This window comes from Meles meles, chromosome 18, assembly GCF_922984935.1.
Source record: "Meles meles chromosome 18, mMelMel3.1 paternal haplotype, whole genome shotgun sequence".
Taxonomy (NCBI): domain Eukaryota; kingdom Metazoa; phylum Chordata; class Mammalia; order Carnivora; family Mustelidae; genus Meles; species Meles meles.
In genome coordinates, this window is record NC_060083.1 from 47,893,271 (window position 1) to 47,917,341 (window position 24,071).

At 44.4% G+C, this 24,071-nt stretch overlaps 1 protein-coding gene across 3 annotated transcripts in view; it reads left to right on the forward strand.

Moving 5' to 3' along the window:
* Nucleotides 1-14,383, forward strand: part of ITGB3 (integrin subunit beta 3) — a 50,837-nt gene extending 36,454 nt beyond the window's left edge. For all 3 annotated transcript variants that reach the window (XM_045985587.1, XM_045985589.1, XM_045985588.1), the window contains exons 11-15: nucleotides 789-1,011; nucleotides 1,896-1,996; nucleotides 4,134-4,253; nucleotides 9,414-9,580; nucleotides 11,510-14,383. In XM_045985587.1, coding sequence (XP_045841543.1) covers nucleotides 789-1,011; nucleotides 1,896-1,996; nucleotides 4,134-4,253; nucleotides 9,414-9,580; nucleotides 11,510-11,575 — 677 coding nt within the window. In that variant the 3' untranslated portion in view covers nucleotides 11,576-14,383. The remainder of the gene's footprint in view (nucleotides 1-788; nucleotides 1,012-1,895; nucleotides 1,997-4,133; nucleotides 4,254-9,413; nucleotides 9,581-11,509) is intronic.
* The last annotated feature ends 9,688 nt before the right edge of the window (nucleotides 14,384-24,071 follow it).

A 24,071-nucleotide genomic window follows, 5' to 3' on the forward strand; every position in this document is an offset into this window, starting at 1 on the left:
AGTGATTGGGGGGGGGGGTGTAGCTCTGAGAGGTAACACCTGCATTTAGCCAAGCTAACCCCCACCCCACGCCCCTCACTCCCATTCCCACTCTCCTGCAGTAAAGTGAGTGCATCGTTCCCACACTGTGATAACACAGCACAAGGCACATGCTGGTGAATGTCATGTCTGTTTCCCAGGAATTTAACTGGGACATAAGCTCCAGGGTCATAGGGACCTTGCCTGTCTCGTTCACTGACAAACCTCCAGTGCCCAGCCGGAGCTCAAGAAGTATTTGTTGAGTAAATCAAACATTAACCGCCTGCCTCCTCTGTTTTAGATGTCATGCTAATCTCTCCTGATGGACAAATTGATATGTCCTGTCCTATCGTGGAGCTCACAGTCTAGAAAGAGAAACCGATAGGCAAGTTATAGAAAAGGCTCATCATAAGGGTTAGAATAAAGGTCCATGTAAGTGCCAGGAGAACACAGGGCAGGCAGTTGATTTGGCCTGGGGAGGATCAAAGGAAAACCTAGAAGGCCTTGAGTCCTCCTTAATACCCACCACGGGCACGTGTGTGTGATGAGCAGCTCATGGATGACTGAGCCCTACGTCGAAAACTAATGATCTGCTCTATGTTGGCTAACTGAACATAAAAATAAAAATGAAAAAAAAAATAAAGATGAAAAAATAGAAAGGAAGGCGGTGAACCATTCAGTGTGGCGCTAACGATCGTGGCAGGAGGAAGGGGGATGGTGGGGATCCTCACCTACTGTTCCCCCCCCACCCCCCCACTGTGTGCTTCCAGGCCACGGCCAGTGCAGCTGCGGGGACTGCCTGTGTGACTCGGACTGGACCGGCTACTACTGCAACTGCACCACGCGCACAGACACCTGCATGTCCAGCAACGGGCTGCTGTGCAGCGGCCGGGGCAAGTGTGAGTGCGGCAGCTGCGTGTGCATCCAGCCCGGCTCCTACGGGGACACCTGCGAGAAGTGCCCCACCTGCCCTGACGCCTGTACCTTTAAGAAGTGAGTGGGCCCAGAAGTGAGTTGGAGAGAGCTGGGGGCTGGGAGGAGCAGGAGGGTCCCCCAGACTAGAATCCACCCCCCACCCTGACTCCAGGGTCTGTCTCTTACTCACCAAACTTTAGAAGAGGAGTCCACGGCTAAGAGGCTTGCTTTCCTCTTTCCACTGAAAAGTTGGGGCAGTGTTGGAGGGAGAGCCAACCGGGCAGGGGCCAAAGTAGTACCCTTGGGACTCCAGGTAGAGAAACCTGCTCTCCAGAAGTGGCGTCCTGAAGCCCTGAGTTGGGAGGAAGGCTAAACTGGGGAGTTTCCAGGGACCGTCCCAGCGCTGATGTTCTGATGCTGTGGGATGTGGGACTGCAGTTATGAAGGACAGAGATGGGAGAAGGTCATGGGTATGCACATCACTCATCTGGGGGTCAAGGGATGCTCCTGCCGTTTCTCTTGCCACGTTAAGCAGGCCTGGACTCGTGGGTGTGCAACCTGTGCATCCGTACCCTCTGCTTAGACGGGTCCCACACTTGGTTTACTGCTTTTCTGGCCCTGTGTTGAAAGTCTTAGTCATTTTTGAACAAGGGACCTAATATTGTGCTGGGCTTCCAGATTACATGAGCTATTCTGTCTTTAAGGCTCCCCAAACTGGATAGGCTTCACTTCCTGTTGTACTGTCAGATGGGCCATGAAAGAGTTTAATGAGGGTGCTGGGGCCCTCTGCCTGTCAGGCCTCCCACCCCGAACTCCAGACTTGACCCTCTGGGCCCCCGGGATTGTAGTACAGGTGTTTTGTTTTCTGAGGTGGAGCAGCTTTCTGGTGTATGGAGGACCGAGTCAGACTGAAACCTTGCAGTTTGTTCCTCCTTTGTCTTAATCTGTGTTCTCTCTTTTAGGGAGTGTGTGGAGTGTAAGAAATTTGACCGAGGAGCCCTCCATGAGGACAACACCTGCAGCCGGTATTGTCGTGATGAGATCGAGTCTGTGAAGGAGCTTAGTAAGTTCAGCATGTCTCAGAGTTGTACACACACACACACACACACCCCTTCTAAAATGTGTGTCCAACTCTCATCAGTAACATGGAAGAGTAATTCCCACCTCAAAGGCATGTTGTGTGGGTCTGATGCATGCTAGGCACTCCATAAAAGCTGTCTTTCCTGAGTTCTCCTCCACTCTACTAGTTGGTTCCGCAGTCCCTCCCCGATCTGCTTCCCAGCACCCACAGACTCAGCAAGATCCTACAGGAACGTTGAAAGTATGCCTGGTTTCAGGCAGCCCTAACTTTACCTCCCCAAGGAAAAGAAAACAATGCATCTCATTTTACAGATGAAGAAACTGAGGCCAGAGTGACAGGCATCATTTTAGGAAGCTTATAAGCGTTTATAGAGTTTACTTAACTAAGAGTGTTAAACAGTGCCCAGGCACTTTGCTGTTTTGGAGGGAAACCTTCACCTTTTTGGATTTGTAGCTGGAGCCCTTCCTGGAATAAAGCAGATTTGTTGCTGGAGCCCTTCCTGGAATAAGGCAGATTAAAAAATACAGTGGGGAGCAAAACTCTTGCTTGCAATTATTCTGGTTTTTACTTTACCTTGACTTAAAAGGAGATCATCTTTGCTGCTGTCAGCACATCTGATATGGTTATCTGGGTCAGCTAGGCGTTGGCTGGTAGTAGGGAAATGGTAATCTCTTGAGATAGCCATCTCCCACGAAGGCAGGAAACATGTTTTTTAGTGAGAGCCCCAGTAAGATACAACCAGTCACTCAGCTTCTGGCTGGGGGCTTATAGAAAAGGTTCAGATCTCTGGACCCTTTGACTAATATCAGAGGTGGGGCTGGGAGTGAGGATGGTAATTTGGGGATTGGGTTTGAAGAGACAGCTTTTCATCTGGAGGAGATTGGGTGTATGCTATGATTAACTTGGGGTGGGAGGAGACTGCTGTGAGAGATGTCAGGTGTTTTTATGACCTAGACCAGATGGATATCACAGGGTAGCTGATAAATATTTCTCTTGCCCCCTCCCCCCATGCCTTGATAATCATAACAATGAATGCTTGTTTATGTGGAATTGTATAACTTACAAAAGTTATGAAAGTGTCCCTCCATACCCATCATCTTATCCTTTTCTCTACAACCCAGTAAAGAAGAACTGTAGGATTGTTGCTATCCTCATTTGGCGGATGAGGAAATGGAATCTTAGGAAAGTTATATAACCTGGCTGAACAAGTTAAGCTTAGAACTAAATCCGGAAATCCTTACCCTTTCAATTGTACTCTTATACCACTGGTTTTCGGAAGGCTTGTTGAGTTCCAGGCTGTAGGATGTGCTCTGAGACTCCAGTTCTAGTTCTGTTCCATCATACACTTGTGGTGCGACCTTGGGACATTTGCTTAACCTCATCACGTGTCAGTTTTCCCCGTCTGGCTTCATCACTGGAGGATATAGTGGAACTGATGGAGGGATACCTATAGTTTCCCTATCAGAATAAGAGGGTTCAGAATCAGAAGGGATGAAACCTACAAAATGTGAGGGGAGTCAGAGAAGAGGAGATGACTCTGCAGAGGAACATTAGATCAGAAGTAGACATGGAAGAAGTATAAAGGCTGAGTCAATTATTTATTAAGAATCATTGGGCAAGCAGAGAAGGGAAAGTGAGGGACGGGAACACCCACTGTGTGTTCAGTACTGTTCACTTTATGCCATTGGGTTCTCTACCAGCCTTGTGAGGTGGGGTATCATTTTCCTTTTATAGATGAGGGAAGAGAGAGCCAATGAGTTCAAGTAATTTCCCCAATATTATAGAGCTAGCAGGTGGGAGAGCAAGGCTTTGAATCAGACCATGTAATGTGTTATGTCATGTCTCTTCCAGAATAATGAATAAGAACCAAAAAGGGCTCATGAGGGACAAAATACAGAAGTGAGGAACAGAAATACAGAAGTGAGGAACAAAATATAGAAGTGAGGGTCATCTAGAGGTAACTGTCAGGCCATCTCAAATCCAGACATCTTGCCTAATGTAAAGCATAGGGTTTCCTATTGCATACTTTCTCAGAAATCCCATAATTGCGGCTTGGGGATGGCCCTGTCTTCCACGCATTGAGTCGTTTTTCATTCTCCCATCTTTTTCTCTTTCTCAGAGGATACTGGCAAGGATGCAGTGAATTGTACATACAAGAATGAGGATGACTGTGTCGTCAGATTCCAGTACTATGAAGACTCGAGTGGAAAGTCCATTCTCTATGTGGTAGAAGAGCCAGGTGAGTGAACCCTAAGGGCCACGTTAGGCAATAATTTCTACCCATTGCTCTTCTTACACAGAACAACCAGGTTAAGACTGACCTTACAAGTGGTAAGTTAGGGCCTGTCGTTGGGCTATGGGTGATATTTAAATACATATATTAGTGAGAAAGCAACTTTGCTAATCGAGGAGATAGAAAAGTAAAAATGTGGGTAAAGAGAGAAAGAAGGTAGGGGGTAACTGGGTAGCTCAGTGGGTTAAACGCTGGACTTAATTTTGGCTCAGGTCATGATCTCAGGGTCATGGGATTGAGCCCGCAGCAGGTTCTGTGCTCAATGGGGAGTCTGTTTGAGATTCTCTCTCTCCCTCATCCTCTGTCCCTCCACCCACTCATGCTCTCTCTCTCTCTCTCAAATAAATAAATAAAACCTTTTGGAAAAAAGACGTAGATAGGGACCCCATGAAGGGACAAAACATATTGTGGCAGTTTTTGAGGTGACAATGTTAAGAAGTAAGGAATTTATTTTTTTTTCTTTATTTATTTGACACAGAGAGAGATCACAAGTAGGCAGAGAGACAGGCAGAGAGAGAGAGGGAAGCAGGAACCCTGCTGAGCAGAGAGCCCGATGTGGGGCTCGATCCCAGGACCCTGAGACCATGACCCGAACCGAAGGCAGAGGCTTAACACACTGAACCACCCAGCGCCCCAAAAATAAGGAATTTAAAGTCTAGGACTGTTCAGCACCTGCTCTACTAAAAATTCGGTGGTTGCCCAGAGCAAGCAGCCTGGTGCTTCAGGGGAAGGCCTGATGTTTAAGGTATTGGCCATGAGACATGGTGCTGTGTTTGAGGCAACAACCCAAGGTGTCCTGAACACTGAAAAGATAGTGGTTGCTCTCAACACCCTCTGGAAGCAGGAGGAACTCATCTGTCATACGCACAGACCAACCACAGTCTTGTCCCCATCCAGTCACAGTAGATTTGTTGCTTCTCCTCACCACCTCTGTCTCCTTCCTTCCCCTTAACAGACTAAGTTATGAATCATTAGAAAATATTTTTGAGTACTTATTATATATCGGGCAGTGGGCTCGGTGCTGGGAATATCACAATAAGCAGATGTGGCACTCACAGGCTGGGGGAGAGGGACGCGTAAATCGATAATGACCCTGTTGAGGGACAAGGGCTATGGTACGGCAGAGGGTAGACAGGAACTTCTGGGAGTGAAGGAACAATGTCTGAAGGCAGAGACTAAATCAGTCAGTTGCTTGACATTCTTAACAGCTGGGGCAATTTCTTCAGATCTTCCTTCAGACCAGGGTCCAGCAAACTCTTTCTGCAAAGGGCCAGATGTTAAATATTTCAGGCTTTGCAGACCATGGGGCCTCTGTCATGACCACTCTGCCATTGTAACAGGAAAACAGCATATATTTAATGCACAAGCCCAAGTATATTTACAAAAACAGATGGCAAGCCACATTTCGCTCCCAGACCAGAGTTTGCTGGTCCCTGCTTTAGAAAAGTGGGTCTCAAACTTTTGTATGTTCCCCCTTGTTAAAAAACAAAACAAAACCCGAGTCCTGAGCCCCGTCCTACTTCCATGAGCCTCTGTGTTCCTGATTAGTGTCCCCAGCAATTGTGATACACCCCAGTATTTGAGTGCCTCTGTCTTGGACACATCACTTCTCCTAATGAGCCTTCTCAGAGCTCCTGCAGCATCCACGTTGCTGCTTCGGTTGGGTGCTTCTATTCCATTCTCAGAGCAACCGTGCCTCCCTTAGAAGGGCCTTCATCACAGCATTAAATTGCTTTCTCTCATCCCCCATCTCCCTCTGTAGATCACGAGCTACATGAGCACAGGGACTGTCTGTCTCATCTACTGTTGTATCCATAGTTGCCTCAGTCATCTACAGAAACTGTAGATGATAGCAAGTATCAAGTATCAGGATGATATCAAGTATCAAGATACTTGATAAATGGTTTTTGAATGAATTCATAGGACAATATGCCTAGGAGACAGGCCGGCTCATATGCATCTTGATACCTGCTAGGAGGATTTTGGCTGCTTGGAGAAGGAAGGGGATGAAATCTGTATAAGCCAGCGTGTTGCTGGCCCCATGGGTAGAGGAAAGCATGGTGCCCCCCACCTGTGATATTGTTCACCAGCCTTTCCCAGGGCTCTCACCTTTAGAAGGGAGAAGGAAGGTAAAGAAAGGGTCTGGCCTCCGTTCTGTTTACTGACTCAAGTGAAAGCTGACATGGGAAGGGGAAAGGGAAGAGTGTGGGTGTGTGTCTGGGGGAGCAGATGTGGGTTCTTTGGCCATGGCCCCCCACACTTTCCCATCCACTTGTGTTAACACATTTCATGGATTTTTCTATACCTACCCTATCTGCACCTTTGTCCTTCCTCATTTCAGAAGCGTGGTGTGTTCTTGCTTTTGGGTTTAACATTACTTTCCTACAACAGTCTTTGCTGATGCTTCCGCTGTATCACTTACCAAAATCTTTTGGTTTGGTGTTCTTAGACCAGAACCCATTACCTGGAGTTGTGGGGAACAAAGATGGTGATAACCTGAGCTGGTACAAATCACGCCTAAGGGGGTCACTTTTCTGATGGAGACCCCTTCAGAAATGGGATCCAAGACCTATATTTCCTATCTTGTTGCCACGGAATTCCAAGTTATGCCTCTCCTCCTACCTCCTACCTCTGATGATTTTCAGGGGCTCTGGCTTCAAGCAGAATGTAGCACTTGAGGTCCTGGAGTACAGAAGGAGATTATTCTCATTCTCTTCCCTAACTCATGCGCCTGGAGATACTCTCCCTGAAGAGCTGGGCCACTTCAGGGCAGTTGAGAGAGCACTGCCAAAGGGCTTGGCATTGGCTGGGTGGGGTTCAGCCTGCATGGAATGGGATCCCCTGAGCTGGGTCTTCATCACTCCCAGATAGGCTTGCCTGGCAAATACAGTATATCCCATGCAATATGTAGTACATACTTAGGCTAAAAAGCTATTCATTGTTTATCTGAAATTCACATTTAACTGGACTTCCTATACTTTTGTGAAATCTGCTAGTCCTACCCAGTCTTTCTTGACCTCAGGTCCCCACATGGGTCCTCATCACTGTGGCTAGGGGAGCTGTCTAGAGATCTTTTGATCTTGGCTTCTGTGACCAGGAAACTTGCCATCCACCCCTTTCAGGATAAATGCTGAACAGGTGTTTTCCCTGAAGATCTCTCTCTCTTTTTTCCTAAGATTTCATTTATTTATTTATTTGATGGACAGAGATCACAAGTAGGCAGAGAGGCAGGCAGGGGTGGGGAGGCGGGAAGCAGGCTCCCTGCTGAGCAAGAGCCCATGTGGGGCTCGATCCCAGGACCCTGAGATCATGACCAGAGCTGAAGGCAGAGGCTTAACCCACTGAGCCACCAGGCGCCCCTCCCTGAAGGTCTCTTGATATTCTACCTGTCCTGCCCATACTGACATGCAGAATTGAAGAGATTTTACTTTGAGGTTTGAGGGTCAGCCCTGTCTTCCAGAGAATTCACAGTTGTTTTTCCCAGAAGAACTGGGACCCTTCATTCCTGGGAATTCAGACACTGGGACCTCAGAGCCTCTCTCCAGCTGTTCCTTTAATTATATACAGGTTATAATTTGGTGGCTTGGGAAATAGCCAGCTTGGGTTTGTGTTGGTGGTTGTTTTTGGGTTGTGTGTGGTGAGCACAGTGTATATGTTTAGAGAAGAAGGTGGGAGACAGTGTGGAAAGTGGATGTGACGTCCTTTCCAGACCCATCAATACTCATATATCCAAACACCTAATTACATAACACCTGAGAAGTCACTGGAGTGAGGTCACCCATCAGACACCTGTGGTTTATGGGAAACAGAGCTCTGTGGAGCATATTCAACTTGGCCCTCAGAAGGGTGACGCACCTCTGTCCTTGTTGGTTGTTGACTGGGTTTGAACAGGAAGTCAGCACTCAATAGGGTAAGGATTTTAGATGATGAAATATTTTGGGAAGGAGCCCAAAATTCTCTTGGTTGGCAGACTTCCTGGTCTCTAAGTGTTCTAACAAGGTCATTAGGTTCCCAGCCCTCAGGGATATATGTCTGTCTGAATCAGGGTAACACAAATGTCTACAGGAGCTAGACAATCAGCTATAACAAGAAGTCCAGTAATAACGGTACCTGGTATTTATCGAGCACGAGTCTATGCCAGGCAGTCTTCTGAGTTCTTGAAATATATTTAACTTAATTATCTTCATAAGTTTTAGAGTTCAGTGCTATTACTTTCTCCATTTTAAACATGGAGAAATAGGAAACAGACACCCAGAACGGTTAAATAATTTATCAAAGGTCACATAGCAAAGTAAGTGGTAAGCCAAGATTCGAACCCAGGCAGTCTAGCTCCAGTGCAAGGTAGGATGGCCTCAATGACAAGTTACATGTTGCTTCTCTTTAGTGGAGAAAAGAGGATGGTGAGAATTCTGGCCAACTATAAAATGTGTCCCATCTACAGGGGACAGCTTCTCCTCACATCTCACCAGGGCTGCCCTGTGGGTTCAGAGTTTTCAGACCTTTTTATTTTATTATTTTTAATTTTTTAAGTGATTTTACTTATTTTTTTGACAGAGAGACATAGCGAGAGAGGGAACACAAGCATGGAGAGGGAGAAGCAGGCTTCCTGCTGAGCAGGGAGCCAGATACAGGGCTGGATCCCAGCACCCTGGGATCACGACCTGAGCCGAAGGCAGACATCTAACAACTGAGCCACTCAGGGGCCCTGATTTTTTTTTTTAAAGAGAAGAAGAATTTGAAATTTCAGGGGAAGAATCTCCTGATTATTCAGTGTTGCCAACAAAAATCAAAATTTTTTTATTAAGTTTTTATTTTAATGCCTGTGTAGTGAACATAAAATCAGATTTTTAATAAACACTTAGGTCAAATTCTGCCATGGGTGACCTGCTTATGACCTCTAACTTAAACCACTCAGGACAGATTATTGCTGTCTTAAAGATCAGCACCCCTTCCTTTAAAAAAACTAGTTGATATATTTTGTAAGTCTTGTTTTCTTTAGAGAACTTTCTAGTAATTTCTTACTTGGTCAAGAAGATCTATTCCTAGTCAGTTCAAGTGATTCCTGCTGTATTCACAACCTCTTTGCTCTGTGCTCTTTCCTGACAGAGTGTCCCAAGGGTCCTGACATCCTGGTGGTCCTGCTTTCAGTGATGGGGGCCATTTTGCTCATCGGCCTTGCTACTCTGCTCATCTGGAAGCTTCTCATCACCATCCATGACCGGAAGGAGTTTGCTAAATTTGAGGAAGAGCGAGCCAGAGCAAAATGGGACACAGTAAGAGCCTGGGCTGGGCGTTTTCTCAAGTCATGGGTTTGAGAGGCTCAGGTGGAAGCTGCAGGTGCATAGCGGGGCCAGGTTCAGCTAGCCCGTGATTTCCCAGCTAGCCTCTGTTCTGGAAATTGGGAGATGGTCCCAATTATCCTTATTCCTCCTGGAAACCACCAATTCTCTCCCTACCGTGCAGTGACAATGGGCCACGTCAGTGAGTACTGACTGAACACAGGTAGGGCCCAGCTCTGCTCTGGACACTGATGCAACAGAAACGAGAATTCTTCTCCAATTGAGGAGGAGAGGACAAACTTGAGAATCCTACACTGAGAACATATAATACATTATATACTGTTGAAGTCCAAAGCATGAAACACAAACAGGGAAAAAAAAAAAAAAAGAAACAGCTGACTTTTGCTAAGGATTCACCATATGGCAGGAACTGTTCTAAATGACTTTTAGGTGTTAACTTCTTCCATACCTACAATAGCCCTAGATAGGAGGCAGCATTGTTATTCCCATTTTATAGGTAAGGAAACTAAGCACAGAAAGTTTAAGCAGCTTGCCCAATTGTGGGAGGGAATTAAGTTATGATGGGAATTACTTTTTGGACCAACCTCTTAAAAAATATCCTTGGGGTGTCTGGGTGGCTTAGTCAGTTAGGCATCTGCCTCTGGCTCTGGTCGCGATCCCAGGGTCCTGGGATGTGAGCCCCTCGTCTGACTCCCTGCTCAGGAGTCGGGGACTCCTGCTCCCTCTCCCTCTGCTACTCCCTCTACTTTTGCATGCTCTCTCTCTCTGTCAAATAAATAAATAAATAAATAAAATCTTTAAAGAATTTCCTCCCTGCAGTTTATCCTGATAGAATTAAATGATACAAGCATCTACTGAAAACTTTCTGTATGCTTAATTTTACTGTGTTCTTCTTTGGCTCATCTTTCAGATTTTAACTTTTTTCTGGACCTCTCAAATGGCTGTTTGACTCCATGCATGTCCAGGGGGAAGCTGAAAGATTGTTCTCATTTGCTGGTGACTGCAGGCCTTTGTACTCAAGGGTCCCAAGAAACTTCTGATGTTTTTGTTAGTATAGTACAGAAATCTGGAAGCTTTGAGGCACGTGAGAATGTGTTGCAGTTCTTGAAATGACTCGGAAAGACCACCAGATCTAATGGGATTTGTCACTTTTTGTTAGAAAAATTTTGGTGGGGGAAGTGCCTGAGTGGTTCAGTAGGTTAGGCCTGTGACTCTTGGTTTGACTGGAGTCATGATCTCAGGGTTGTGGGATCGAGCCCTATACTGGGCTCTGTGCTCAGCACAGAGTCTGCTTGAGATGCCCCTGCCTCTGCCTCTGCCCCTGCCCCCCAACCCAAAGAATTGAATAAATATTAAAAAAAAAAAAAAAAAAGAAAAGAAAAGACTTTGGGAAACCCAGAGAGGGTTTATTTTTTCCTGTTAACATGACAATTTGTGGGTAGGGCTTGGAGAGATGAGATGAGAACAAATTAAAATTATTTTGAGCCAAAGCTCTCTGCTCGGTTTCAGCTACCACCTGTTACATCTCCCATCTCTGCTCACGTCCCCCAGCACGGTCACAAGGAAGGAAAAGTGGGGAGAAGGGCAAAAGAGAGAGTTCAGGAGAGAGGCAAGAAATGATACTGACAAAAAGTGATCCTGAAATGTTTGCTGATCCCCAAAAAGTCATGGGCTAGATTCAGCCCCTTAGAAATAGCAGGAGGATGGCGTTCTACCTTCTTTCTACTCTTATTTCCTCTCCACTCCCATCTTAAGAGCAAATATGGGATACAAGGAGCATTAAGTGGTTTGTTTATGGTATATTCCAGTGAAGGGTGTCTTGGGTAGACTTTTCAGATGAAACGTAATCCTTGTGGGTAGGGGAGAGTCGAGGAATTCACTGCTGCTCTGTTCTCTCTGCAGGCCAACAACCCACTGTACAAAGGGGCCACATCCACCTTCACCAACATCACCTACCGGGGCACTTAATGACAAGGAGTCATCCTCAGATCACTATCAGGCTGTCCCAGAACTGTGGACATCTCTGCTGTCATGTTTACAGGGAACAGTATCTGTGGGGCGGGATGGGGGACTGGGTGTGGGGTGGGTCAGAAGAACGTCGGTCAGTGGAGGCGTGGGTCTCTGTGCATGTGTTACGTGTGAGTGTGCTGCGTGTGGGGGAGTGTGTAATTTAAAACTTGTGGTGTGTCCCAGGTAAGAGGAGCGCCTCAGCCTTCATCCACAGAATGCCTCCTTCAGGGATTCTTCCTGCTTAACCTGAGGGTGACTGACACAGCTGAGCAGGTGTTCTGCATGAGCTCAGTGAGAAGCCAGCTTTCCTCTTCAGGTCATTTTTTTTTTTCCTGAGGAGGAGGGCAGAGCTGAACCTCTCATTCCAGAGGAAGGGGCCTTGACTCCACTCTGAGTTCATGGTTCCTGGGTCTGACGCTCAGCGGCTCTGATAGCAACTGCTTGGCTTGGAAGCGTTGTTGCGTCATCTGGACCTTTATCTCCTTTCCCTTCCCTCAGGCTGAAGGAGAAATCAGAGGCAAGCTGAACCCTCAGAGTTGCCTGTGCCTTTTGCCATCACCTCAATCCCGTATGGTTCTCTCATGAGGGGAGTTCTTGCCAGCAGTTCTATGGGGAGTGAGGATGGTAGGGCCACTCAGGGGTCACGCATGGCCTGGATGAATGTGCCAGGGTCTCCCAGTTCGTCATCATCACCCTTCAGATTGGTCTCATTGGCAGCTCCGCCCTGGAAGTTCCTTTAGAAGAAGCGTGTCACCCTTAGAAGAGCATCACTTCTCTATCTTCGACTTCCCCACTCTCACTGCTGTAGACATTGGCTACATACTGGGGATTTCTTTCATGCCCAACACTTTTCCTTGGGAAGGGGGGGAGTGCTGTGATTAGAGCCAGAGGTCTGGCCCCACCCTTCAGGCCCTCGGTCCCTCCTCCAAGACACCTCTACACAACCGACCTGGTGCTTCTGTGTGCGACGTCCATCCCTGCGGCTGAATGCATTTATCTACCTCTTGGCTGTCCTTGGGGGAAGGAATCGTTCCCATGGGTCTCTGAGTCTGCTGGGCACAAGTCCCACGTTTGAAATGCTGGGCCAGTTGTATCAGCATGTGTGGCCTGTCCTCCTGTGGGCTGGGCAACCTCATTTTCACTCAGCCTTTAATCTGAGAGGCCACAAGTGCAACTTTATTTTATTTTTCTCATTGGGTCACCTAAAACCATGATGAGGCTTGCTTAATCTAAAGGAATATGTATATAAACACACTTGCATTGTATCTGTAATTTTACTTGGTGGTGAGAAAGGAGAGTGTTAAAAAAAAACGACCTACACAGGCTTGGCCTGGATACAGGCCCTCCCACTTGGCATCATTCATAGGAAGTTGCTGCCCTGTTGCTGCGTCTGTAAGGGCTCTCTCATCCTGGAAGCTTGTGGGGTCGGGCCCGTGGGCATGCTGGGCCTTCTCTGAGGAGGTGGGATACAGGCTCTTCTTTTTTTCCTCGCCATAGCTGTTGCTCCGCTGGTGTTCACCTTAGTCTAGCATTAACAACCTCCCTCGCCCCCATTCATCAAGAAAAATGGAAGGACCTATAGACAGTGGTCTGATGATCAGAAAATCTAAGTCCCGGCCTCAGTGTTGCATCTAAGGAATCTTTAACCTTAATTAAGGCAAGCCTCTTTCTTCTCCCTGAGGCTCAGTTTTCTAGTCGGAAGAATGATGGGTCCAAACCAGCCACTCTAGAGGGTCTCTTTCAGTATTGATATTTGAAGCTGCGGGACTTCCTGTGGCATTAAGCATACAGTCAAGATTCTGTGAGATGTTACTGTGTGTTGTTTTAGTTGGGAGATCTGAGAGACCTGGCTTTGGCAAGAGCAGATGTCACTCCACAACACCTTTCTCAATGAAAGAGCCTCATTCCAGCCTCTTTTAGAACCCCTTCCCCAACATTTGTTAGCAGTTCCATCTCCTGATGTGGCACTCAAGCCCCACTTAGTGTATCATTTCTTAGGTCACTTTGCACACGTTCGCATCCACATATGGAGAAGAGGCATCCATAAGAAGTAGTTGAAATACATCTTCTGTATCCATGGGTTAACACTGAGAATGAGCTTTTGGAATTAGGAATGGGGCAAATGACTGAGCCTTGTCTCACCCACGAATCACTCTTTACTGAAGGGGAGGGTAGTGCAGTAGAGAGTTGAATCCAAGAAGTTTCAAACCTAAGTATACCTTTTGGCTACTGAGACAAGTGTCCATTGGAGCAGTAGTTGGACATTTTCTTTAGATAAGATGGTTGGTATGAAGAAGTTATATCAAAGGAGGAAGAAGCCATATTTAAAAGATAATAACAACAAGCAGTGGGTCTCTTGTCTGAGCTCCTGGAACAAGGCTTCTGGGCCTTTGTCTGTGTGTGGGGAGAAACTGTCCATGAGATAGCAAAGTGCAGTGAGTTCTGCCTCCTGTGGGGTGAACACCTGAATAGTATTTTGGCATCAGCACAGCTCCAAAAGGTTATTCGTGCTCAGCTCCTCTAGAGATCATTGTTCAATCTCAGGGTTCGTGGACAATAATGGGAAGCTTGGAACATTCCTGACAAGTTGTCACATAAAGAGTCAGTTCTTTACCTCTCAGATTTTCTTAGGCCATCCACGACTTCAAGATTCTTCTCTTTGTTAAGCATTCTTGGTTGAAATGACTTAAGTGCCTTCCTGACTTCCCAACCACCCCCTCTGTTTGAGTTGTGCAACAGTGAATTAAATGTGCTTTCCAAAATGAATTGACCTAAGCCTGCCTAGTTCTTCCTGTGGTGTTCTTTCTGTTTTCTTTGGGTGAAAAGAGTAAGTGTCATTGCCTCAAAAATGATTATTTTAGAACAAGCATGTTTCCAAATGTAACCGAATGATGATTGCTACAGGAACTGAAGTTCACTCCAGAACCCAGAATTTTTCTTTAAACTTTAATAACATTTTTCAAGAAAGTAGGTTATCACTATTGTAAGAGTTAGAGTTGTTTCGCTTTTTAATTGGGGATTTTTTGGAACGTGTGGAACTTCAGTAGAACAGACTGTCAGTTTAGCTTAGGTTTTGTTTATAGGAGGCATACATTGGTACAAGAAAAGCTTAATGGCCATTACTTATAGGATCATTTAAATACCCAAATTTATTTAAGGAGTTGGAACTCAGAGTGTGGTCTAGGACCAGTGGCCTTCTGTATCATGTGGAAGTTGTTAGTAATGAAAATGCACAGGCCACACCCCAGAACCACTAACTCAGAAAATGTGGGAGTGGGGCTCATCATTCTTTTTCAGTAAGCCTTCCTGGTGTTCCTATTGCATACTCTAGTTTAAGAACTACTGACATAAAGAGTCACATACCTATCCTTCTGGCATAGTAAGTTTGCAGTAAATCAGCTCAGTTACTAAAAATTAAGAACATAGTTTAGCTGGTAGATTAAGAAAACCTGATATTTACCCACATATAGTTTTGATCCATTTTCCAAGTTAAGTGATCAAAGGCTTCTTAGGCTCACTCTCAGCCACTAATTTCCATGAAAAACTAAAAGAAGTAATAGCTCAAAAATCATAGGGGGAAAAATCCAACTAACAGGATCCTTGGCAGCCATCTAAGAAGACCTTTTATTCACAGGGGATGGGATCAATATCTTCATTATTTGCATTATCATTCTATAGGATAAGACTTTAGAATTTGTAATTTCACTTTGTTTTTTAAAATGTATTGAGCCTCCACAGCGTGGAATTGAATTACTTTACAGAACACTCATAATCTTCGTCTTTGAGTCTTGCATTCCTTACATAATGTACATTTTTAAAAACACATTACACTGCATGACATCATCAAAAGATTACGTGAATGTAGACTGAGTCCTTTTATGGTGAAATTTTGTAAGATTGACTATGTAAGTCATGGCAACTGATGACTGAATGTCTGGATGAAAATGGAGGACTTTGTGTGAAAATGAAATGAAAAGCTATATGTCAAATCAATTAGTAATCCCCCAACTCGTGGTCTCTGTAGTCTGAACTCTATAGTAGCAGCCATCTAATGACCACTGGGACCAATTACAAGCAGATTGTCTTGGAAATTACAGTGCACTCATTTTTCACACTGGTGTAAGGAAACAATAACATACACTTTGCAAGGAAGCCATTTAATACTTGTTGAAAATAATTTCTATTTGGTTTTGTAATATATTTCTGGAAATACATATTTTTAATTTTTTGTAGTTTGACTAAAGCATTCAAGTTGGTAGTATTACATGCTTGTGATTGGGGTTAACTATATTGTTTGGTTTCCATTTAAAAGTCTTAATTTATGTTTTAATTTGAATTCAATTAATTGACAAATAATGTATTATTGGTTTTAGAGGTACAGCTCTGTGATTTATCAGTCTTATATAATACCCAGTGCTCATTATATCACATGCCCTCCTTAATGCCCATCACCCAGTTACCCCATCCCCCCATGCCCCTTCCCTCCAGCAACCCTCAGTTTATTTCCAATGATTAAGACTGTCTTATGGTTTGTCTCCCTCTCTGGTTTTGTCTTGTGTTATTTTTTCCTTCTCTTCCTCTGTGATCTTCTGGGGGTTAACTATATTGTTAAATAAAGTCCACTTAATGTGGCTACCCAAGAATGGTTAGTATGTGAAAAACAACAACAACAACAACAACAACAACTCAGGAACATGATTGTGTTCCTTGCAACTGCTATCATAGTGAGGTCTCCTCAACTACTTGCATAGAGGGAACAATTTCCATCAGCTGTGTATTTTCTGACACTGCATCAAAACATGCTCACAGAATTTAAGTATCTAGAAAGCAACATTTGGGAAATTTAAGAGCCTTTAGGCAAAATCTCCACAGTAAATTATTCCTTATTGGTGTCTCTGAAAAGAACTTTGTAAGAAAAAAATTTCACCATTCATTGTGGTTTATGTAATATATTAGTTGGGTTTTCCTGTGACTCATGCACAATTGGCATGATTCTTTGGAGAGAGCAGAGTGCTGGGTGTGTAAATAGCATTTGGTGGCCAATGAAAATACTTTGTTAAGAAAAAGGAAAAATGTTGATGGACATATGCTAGACTTTGCTTTTCCCGACCCTTATAATCTCCCATTGTGACAGAGGTGGCTAATTGTGCCCCCCGTCTGTTTTCCCCTTCTCACATAATATTAGAACTCCTAGGGGCAACTGGGTGGCTCAGTCATTAAGCGGCTGCCTTCGACTCAGGTCATGATCCCAGGGTCCTGGGGTCAAGCCCCACATCAGCCTCCCTACTTGGCGAGAAGCCTACTTCTCTCTCTCCCACTCCCCCTGCTTGTGTTCCCTCTCTCACTGTATCCCTCTCTGTCAAATAAATAAAAATCTTAAAAAAAATAATTTAAAAAATCCTAATTTTCAGTCAGACACATGGCTGCCAGAATAAATCCTGTTTCTTAGCTTCCCTTGCAGCTAGATATGCCATGTCCATCTCAAAGAAATGAGATGTAAATGAAAGAGGTGCATACAGCTTCCAGTAAATGCCACGTAAGGGAGACTTAAGCAGACTTTGTGTGGACCACAGAGCCTGACATGGGGCTTGATCTCATGACCCTGAGATCACAACCTGAGCTGAAACTAAGAGTCAGATATCTAACCAACTCTACCACCAGACACCCCTATGACTTAGTTTTTTGTTTTTGAAGATTTATTTATTTATTTGAGGGAAAGAGAGAGAGTGAGCATGAGCAGGGGAGGGGCAGAGGGAAAGGGAGAGAGAATCTCAAACAAACTCCCCGCTGAGCGTGGAGCCAGATGCAGAGCTTGGTCTCAGGACCCTGAGATCATGACCTGAGCTGAAATCAAGAGTTAGACACCCAACTAACTGAGCCACCCAGGCACTCCTGTGACTTACTTTTGTGTCATATTTTCACTTCTGCCCTACTTTATTCATTCTAAATAGTCCACACATCTAGCCCACATTCAAGAAGAGTGGACTAATGCCATCTTTTGAAGAGAGGAGCATTGTAGTAGATAGAATCATTGTACCTGCTCCCCACCCCCAAGATATCCATGTTCTAATCCCTAGAACCAGCAAATACTTAACGTGCATGGAATAAAGGATTTTGTTGGTGTAATTAAGGACAGAAACAGGGAAATCTCATGGATTATCTGGGTACTCTTAATATCACAAAGGTTTTTATAAGAGGAAGGTAGAGAGTCAGAGTGAGAGTAGGAAATGTAATGATGCTAACAGGTCAGAGTGAGATGGTCATGAGCCAAGGAAAGTGTATAGCCTCTAGGAGCTGAAAAAGGTAAGGAAGAGATTTTCCTCTAGAGCCTTCAGGAGTGCAGCCTTTAATTTAGGCCCTGTAAGACCAATTTGGAACGTCAGACCTCCAAAAATATAAGATAATAAATTGTTGTTTGAGCCACTAAGCTTGTGGTAATTTGTTACAGTAACAAGAAGAAATTAATATACCAAAGAATTTGTGGATTTGTTTTAAATTGCCACAGTTCACCCTCTGGTCATAAATTATTTATAGTCCTCCCATATGCAAAATGCACTCACTTATCCCAAGACCCCAGTCTTGTCTCACTATAGCATTCATTAGAAGTTCAGAGTCTTGTCCTCTAAATAGGTCGTGGGGCCGACAAAGCTTCTTGGATATAGTTCCTTATATTCAGTCACTTGAGTACAGTACCTCTCATTTGAAGTCCTATAGAAAAAAGCTATATGCTTCCTTCCTAAAACAACCAATGTGAAAGACAGGGTAACTGCTACAGTCAATCTTGCTCCAACAGGCAGAAAACAGGAGGTTCACAGAAGTCCCTGGTCCATAGCAATTCGGAAATTCATCGGGTACAGGTTTATAGCTCCACATTCAAGTCCTGGGAAGAATTCTCCATGTATTTTGGTTCCACCCTCTAGGCTCTTGGATTTACCCCCTAAGTCATCTTTTTTCCATTAAAGGTAGCATGCATTTACATCTAAGTAGTTTTCTCTGCCTGCTTCCTGCTAATAGAACTAGAGGGTCCAAACTCCTCTTTTCTTTTTGTACCTGGACTCTTTCAGCCCAAGCTGGCAGTGTGTCTGATAACAGTCTAAAAAACTGTGAATCTCCTATGAATCTTTTTGGGTTTTGGTCTGTGAGATAAGAGCCCAACCCATAAATATCTTTGAGCTGCATCTTTTTGTACCTTGGGCTTCTGCGGAAGGTCAAAAGCCTTACGCTTGTTGGAAGCCATATTATTTGAATGAGAGGCTCTAAGAAGCACAACCTTAAAACCTTTATAAGGCTTTTGCCTCATTGAAGGGTACTCTGCTGTACCTCCCTGAAGCTGCCACTGGAATGAAAGCCAGCGGAGCAATAAAATACAATATGGCTGTGCCTGCAACTGTGGTAAAGAATTATCTGCCTCCCAAGTGATTATCTCTGAATCTCCTCAATGTGAGAAATAAAATTCTATCTTAGGCCACTATTATTTAGGGATTTTCTGTTACTGGGAAAAGAATCTAATACTGAACATATACTCTTGATGCTGTTGGGTGGGGTGTCTATGTAACTGACTGATATAGAAACTAACTGGTCCATAGATTCAGTACTAAAAACTCTAAGTTTTCAACATTTGTGAAGCATCCACAATCTGTTGACCAACACAGAGACCGAAACCATTACAATCCTTACACATTAGAAGTTGATGCTTTATGAGTATGTCAGAAATGGGCTGAGTCCATTAATAGAGGTGACTGTAAACAGTGTGGGGGGTGGGGAAGTAGGGAATGGAGGGTGGGGTGTTTAAAAAAAAAGGACATGGTCTCAGAACTCAGATTATTTATAGACTGTTTAGGGAGATAAACCACATACATGTTAAAAGCACTAAAGAATGCCTACAGATCAGGATTTAGGGTACAAACAGGCACATCAGTTATCTCTGAAGGAATTGTTTTAGCATTTATTGAGCACCACATATACATTTTTGAATTACCACAATCCCAAAAGAATGAGAAAATTGAGCCTTAGAGAGACTGAGAAGCTTGCAATACTGCATACCATAAATAATTGGGATAATTGGCTGAATAATTGAATTTGAATAGATCTGTCTCTAAAGCCCATGCTGTTCACTGCAATGTTAACAACGGAGATCCACCACCAACAACAATTAATTTCAATTAATGTGAATGAATTTACCTATAGGTAAAGAAAATATGCCTCAAATCATGGGCTTTTTGGAGAAAATATTTGGAAAACATTCTTTGCTTGACCAGAACACTTACAACCTTAGTATAACAGACCTTAGAAATGATTAATTTCACTGAATTGGATTCCTAAGTTTTAGTGACATAATAATCAGGGAAAGCCATGAAAAATTGCTTTGTGTCTTTTACCAATATCATTTGGTCTGCAGGAGACACACACACAAGTTGTTGATTTTTGAAAGAAAAACAAAGGAAGTGTTAGTCCTCTGAAAGGCAGCTTGGAACAAACTCCAGCAAGGTAGTGGAACAAGGGGTCTTTGCACTGAAGTCCGTTATAGAGTTGTAGAAACCAAGAAGGATGGAGCATTTTACAAAGGAGGGCGGGAAGTATTCAAATGGTGGATGGAAGAGAACACTGAAAAGTGGTCTTTTCAGTGGTCAGACTAGGCAGGGACAGAGCACCGGAGAATGGAGAGAGCAGCGGGAAGGTAGGGAGTGCAGGATGGAGGGCGAAATCCAGGTGCCCGGAGGAGAGCAGCCCGCCACGCGGGTCCACGCCACTGAGCTCGGCCGCGTGAGGTCACAGGCCCTTGTGAGGTGGGGTAGAGCGTCGGGGCCGCAGTGCTGCCCAGTCGGCGCGGAGGCAGCGGCGAGCTCAGCTGCTGCCCGCGGCCTCCGGGGCCCCTCCGCGGTGGCAGCGGCAGCGGCAGCGGCAGTAGCGGAAGCCTGGGTACCCCACTCCACCGGCGTCCCAGGCCTGGTGGGCGGAGCGTCGGTCTCAGTCAGGTGACCTGGGGGCGGTGCTTCGCCGCGTGGGAGCCCGGGAAGGTGGCGGAGCAGGAGCGCGCAGTAGCGCGAGGCATTGTGGGGATTGCGGCGAGGTCCTGATGATCCCGGAAGACTGGGGCCTCAAGCTGTGAGGAGGGAAGAGGGAAACACACCTGGAGGCCCCAGGGGGTCCACAGTGGGGCTCCGAGGGAACAGAGGTGGGAGGCAAGACTTATTGAGAGAGAGGAGAGCATCGGAGGTTAAGGGAAGAGCGTGCAGCACGGCGTGAGGGACAAAGTAGAACAGTTACAGAGATGGAGGAAGATTCCAGAAGGGGTAGCGAGGTGACTGGGCCAGACAGTAATGGGGCAGAGGCAGAGGGATGACGAAGTTGGGTCTGACGGTGCTTCAGAAAAGTTGGTGGTTCTAGAAGGGTGGAGGTCGTTGTAGTTGAGAAGCTGCCCGGCTCCTTCAGCACACACTTGAACCTGTGTTAGAGCACCTGTTTTCATCTGGTGGGTAGTGTAACTTGTTTACATGTCTACTTACTTTCTTCCCTGGAAGTCTAAACAAGCAGGGCCTATTGGAATGTTCCATGGCGCATGTTCTTGCATGAAGTGGAAGTTCACTCAATATTTGTTAAAGATGGTGAATGGGGTGATGCATGTCATGTTTGAACTTTAAGGGCTGCAGGTGCGGTGAAGAGATGTATGCAGTTGCTCTAATGGACATTTACCGTCAGCATAGCAAGGGAGGAGTGAATGAGTGAGGGGGTGGCTTGTGAGGGAAGCCAGTGGAAGGCAAGGGCAGGAAGAGTTCATTCTAACAAGAAACAAAGAATCCCCCTTCACTTTATTTTAAAATATGTTTATTTATGTATTTAAATTCCAATATAGTGAAAGTATAGTGTTAGTTTCCGGTGTACATTATAGTGATTCAACAATTCTATACATCAACAGGATAAGTATACTCTTTTTTTTTTTTTAAAGATTTTATTTATTTAGTTGACAGAGAGATCACAAGTAGGCAGAGAGGCAGGCAGAGAGAGGAGGAAGCAGGCTCCCTGCGGAGCAGAGAGCCCGATGCGGGGCTCGATCCCAGGACCCTGAGATCATGACCCGAGCCAAAGGCAGCGGCTTAATCCACTGAGCCACCCAGGCGCCCCGGATAAGTATACTCTTAATCCCCATCACCTACGTCACTCATCGCCGCAGCCACCTCCCCTCTGGTAACCATTAGTTCTCTACAGTTAAGAGTCCGTTTTTTGGTTTGTCTTTTTTTTCTTTTTTCATTTTCTTTCTTAAATTCCACAGATGCGTGAAGTCATGTGGTATTTGTCTTTCTCTGACTTACTTCACTTAGCATTATACTCTCCAGCTCTGTCCATGTTGTTGCAAATGGCAAGATGTCATGCTTTTCTTGTGCCTCAGTAATTTTCCTGTGTGTGTGGATATATATCTCTATACAGATATAGATATCTTAAGATATATAGATAGATATATGATCTGTGGATATATAGATTATCTATCTATATATATCTTCTTTATCCATTTATCTGTCAATGGACACTTGGGTCACTTCTATAATTTGGCTATTGTTAATAATGCTGCAGTAAACCTAAGGCTGCATATATCTTTTTGAAAGTATTTTTGAATTCTTTGGTTAAATATCCAGTAGTGTGATACTGGACCATATGGTACTTCTATTTTTAACTTTTTAACAAACCTCCATAATGTTTTCCCAGTGGTTGCACCAGTTTGCATTCCCACCAGCAGTGCATAAGGATTCCTTTTTCTCCATTTCCTTGTCAACACTTGTTTCTTGTGTTTTTAAATTTAGGCATTCTGACAGGTGTGAGGTGATAACATATTGTGGGTTTGATTTCCATTTCCCTAAAGATTAGTGATGTTTAGCATCTTTTCATGTGTCCTTTGGCCACCTGTATGTCTTCCTCCCCTAACTGTAACATATATCTATTATAACTTTGTGAAGAATTGGAAAACCCTTTAGTAATAATATGAGAGCTTGATCTACATAGGGACTGAATCAATATGATACTTTAAAAAATGCTTGTGATGTATCAGAGGGTTTTGAATTTCCTCACTTCTTTTTGATAGTTTTTGATGAATCAGATGACAGCCAAGATGTAAGGGAAAATGAAGAAGAAAAGTATTGGGAGTGTGGTGGGCAGAACACAGGTATGGCTGGTAGTGGCCGTTTTCTCTCACTCTCCTAGTACCACTAGGACAAGAGGGGAAATAGATAACCCCCCTTCTTGATTCTAATAGGTACTTCCAGACATTTTTTCGTCCTATTCGCAAAATGCTCCGTTTTGCATCTCACATTTTTGGATTATACCACCCACTACCATTTCCTTTTGCTTCTGTCAAATTTCAGCTCCTGGCTTTCTCCTGCTCTAACTGTACTCCTGTCATGATTCTTGTGATTTTAGCAATAATACAGATGATCCTTCTAGTACCCTGATCTCTCAGTTCCTGTCCTCCTGCAGTAATTTAATCTTTCCTCAGTCACTTGCTCCCTTTTTCATATTCTCAATCTTGTATTACCAATAACTGCAACTCTGTTATCTTAATACAGTAGTCCCCCCACCTTATTCTCATTAGTACCTCCTTATTTCAATTTCCCTGGTTTCAGTTACCCGTGGTCAACTGTGGTTCAGCAGATTTTCGGGACCTACCATCAGAAGGTCAGTAGTAGTGTAATGCTATGTCACAATGCCTACATCATTCGCTTCACTTCATCTAATCACTTTTTATTTCACATAATCATCAGAAGAAGTGTGAGTACAGTACAATAAGATATTTTGAGAGGGACAATAGTCACATAATTTTTATTGTTATAATCTTTTATTTGTATTGTTAATCTCTTACTGTGCCTTATTTATAAATTAAACTTTATCATTGGGATATGTATATGGGTAAAACAATATATACTGGGTTTGGTACTCTGTAGTTTCAGACTTCGACTGGGGGTCTTAGATTGGATCCCTCATGGATACGGGTCGGGGGAGTACTGTATGTCCCACTCTCCAACTCTCACATTCTTATCTTTCAGGCTCACTCTGTCTCTAATAATCCTTGGATCCCACCAGGATCTTCAATCCACTTTTTTTTTTTTAATGTCACTCACCCTCTTTTTTACTTGTTTCCCACTCACCTATTCAGTTTGTTTCATGGTCAATAATTAAAACGATTCCCTTGCATTCCCCCCCAGTTCCTTTATTGCATTTTTAAAAAAAATTTTATTGATTTATTTGACAAAGAGAGATCACAAGTAGATAGAGAGGCAGGCAGAGAGAGAGAGAGGGAAGCAGGCTCCCTGCTGAGCAGAGAGCCCGATGTGGGACTTGATCTCCGGACCCCGAGATCATGACCTGAGCCGAAGGCAGTGGCTTAACCTACTGAGCCACCCAGGTGCCCCTCCTTTATTGCATTTTCAGTTCATTTTACTTTCTTGGCTAAATTATAATCCTAGAT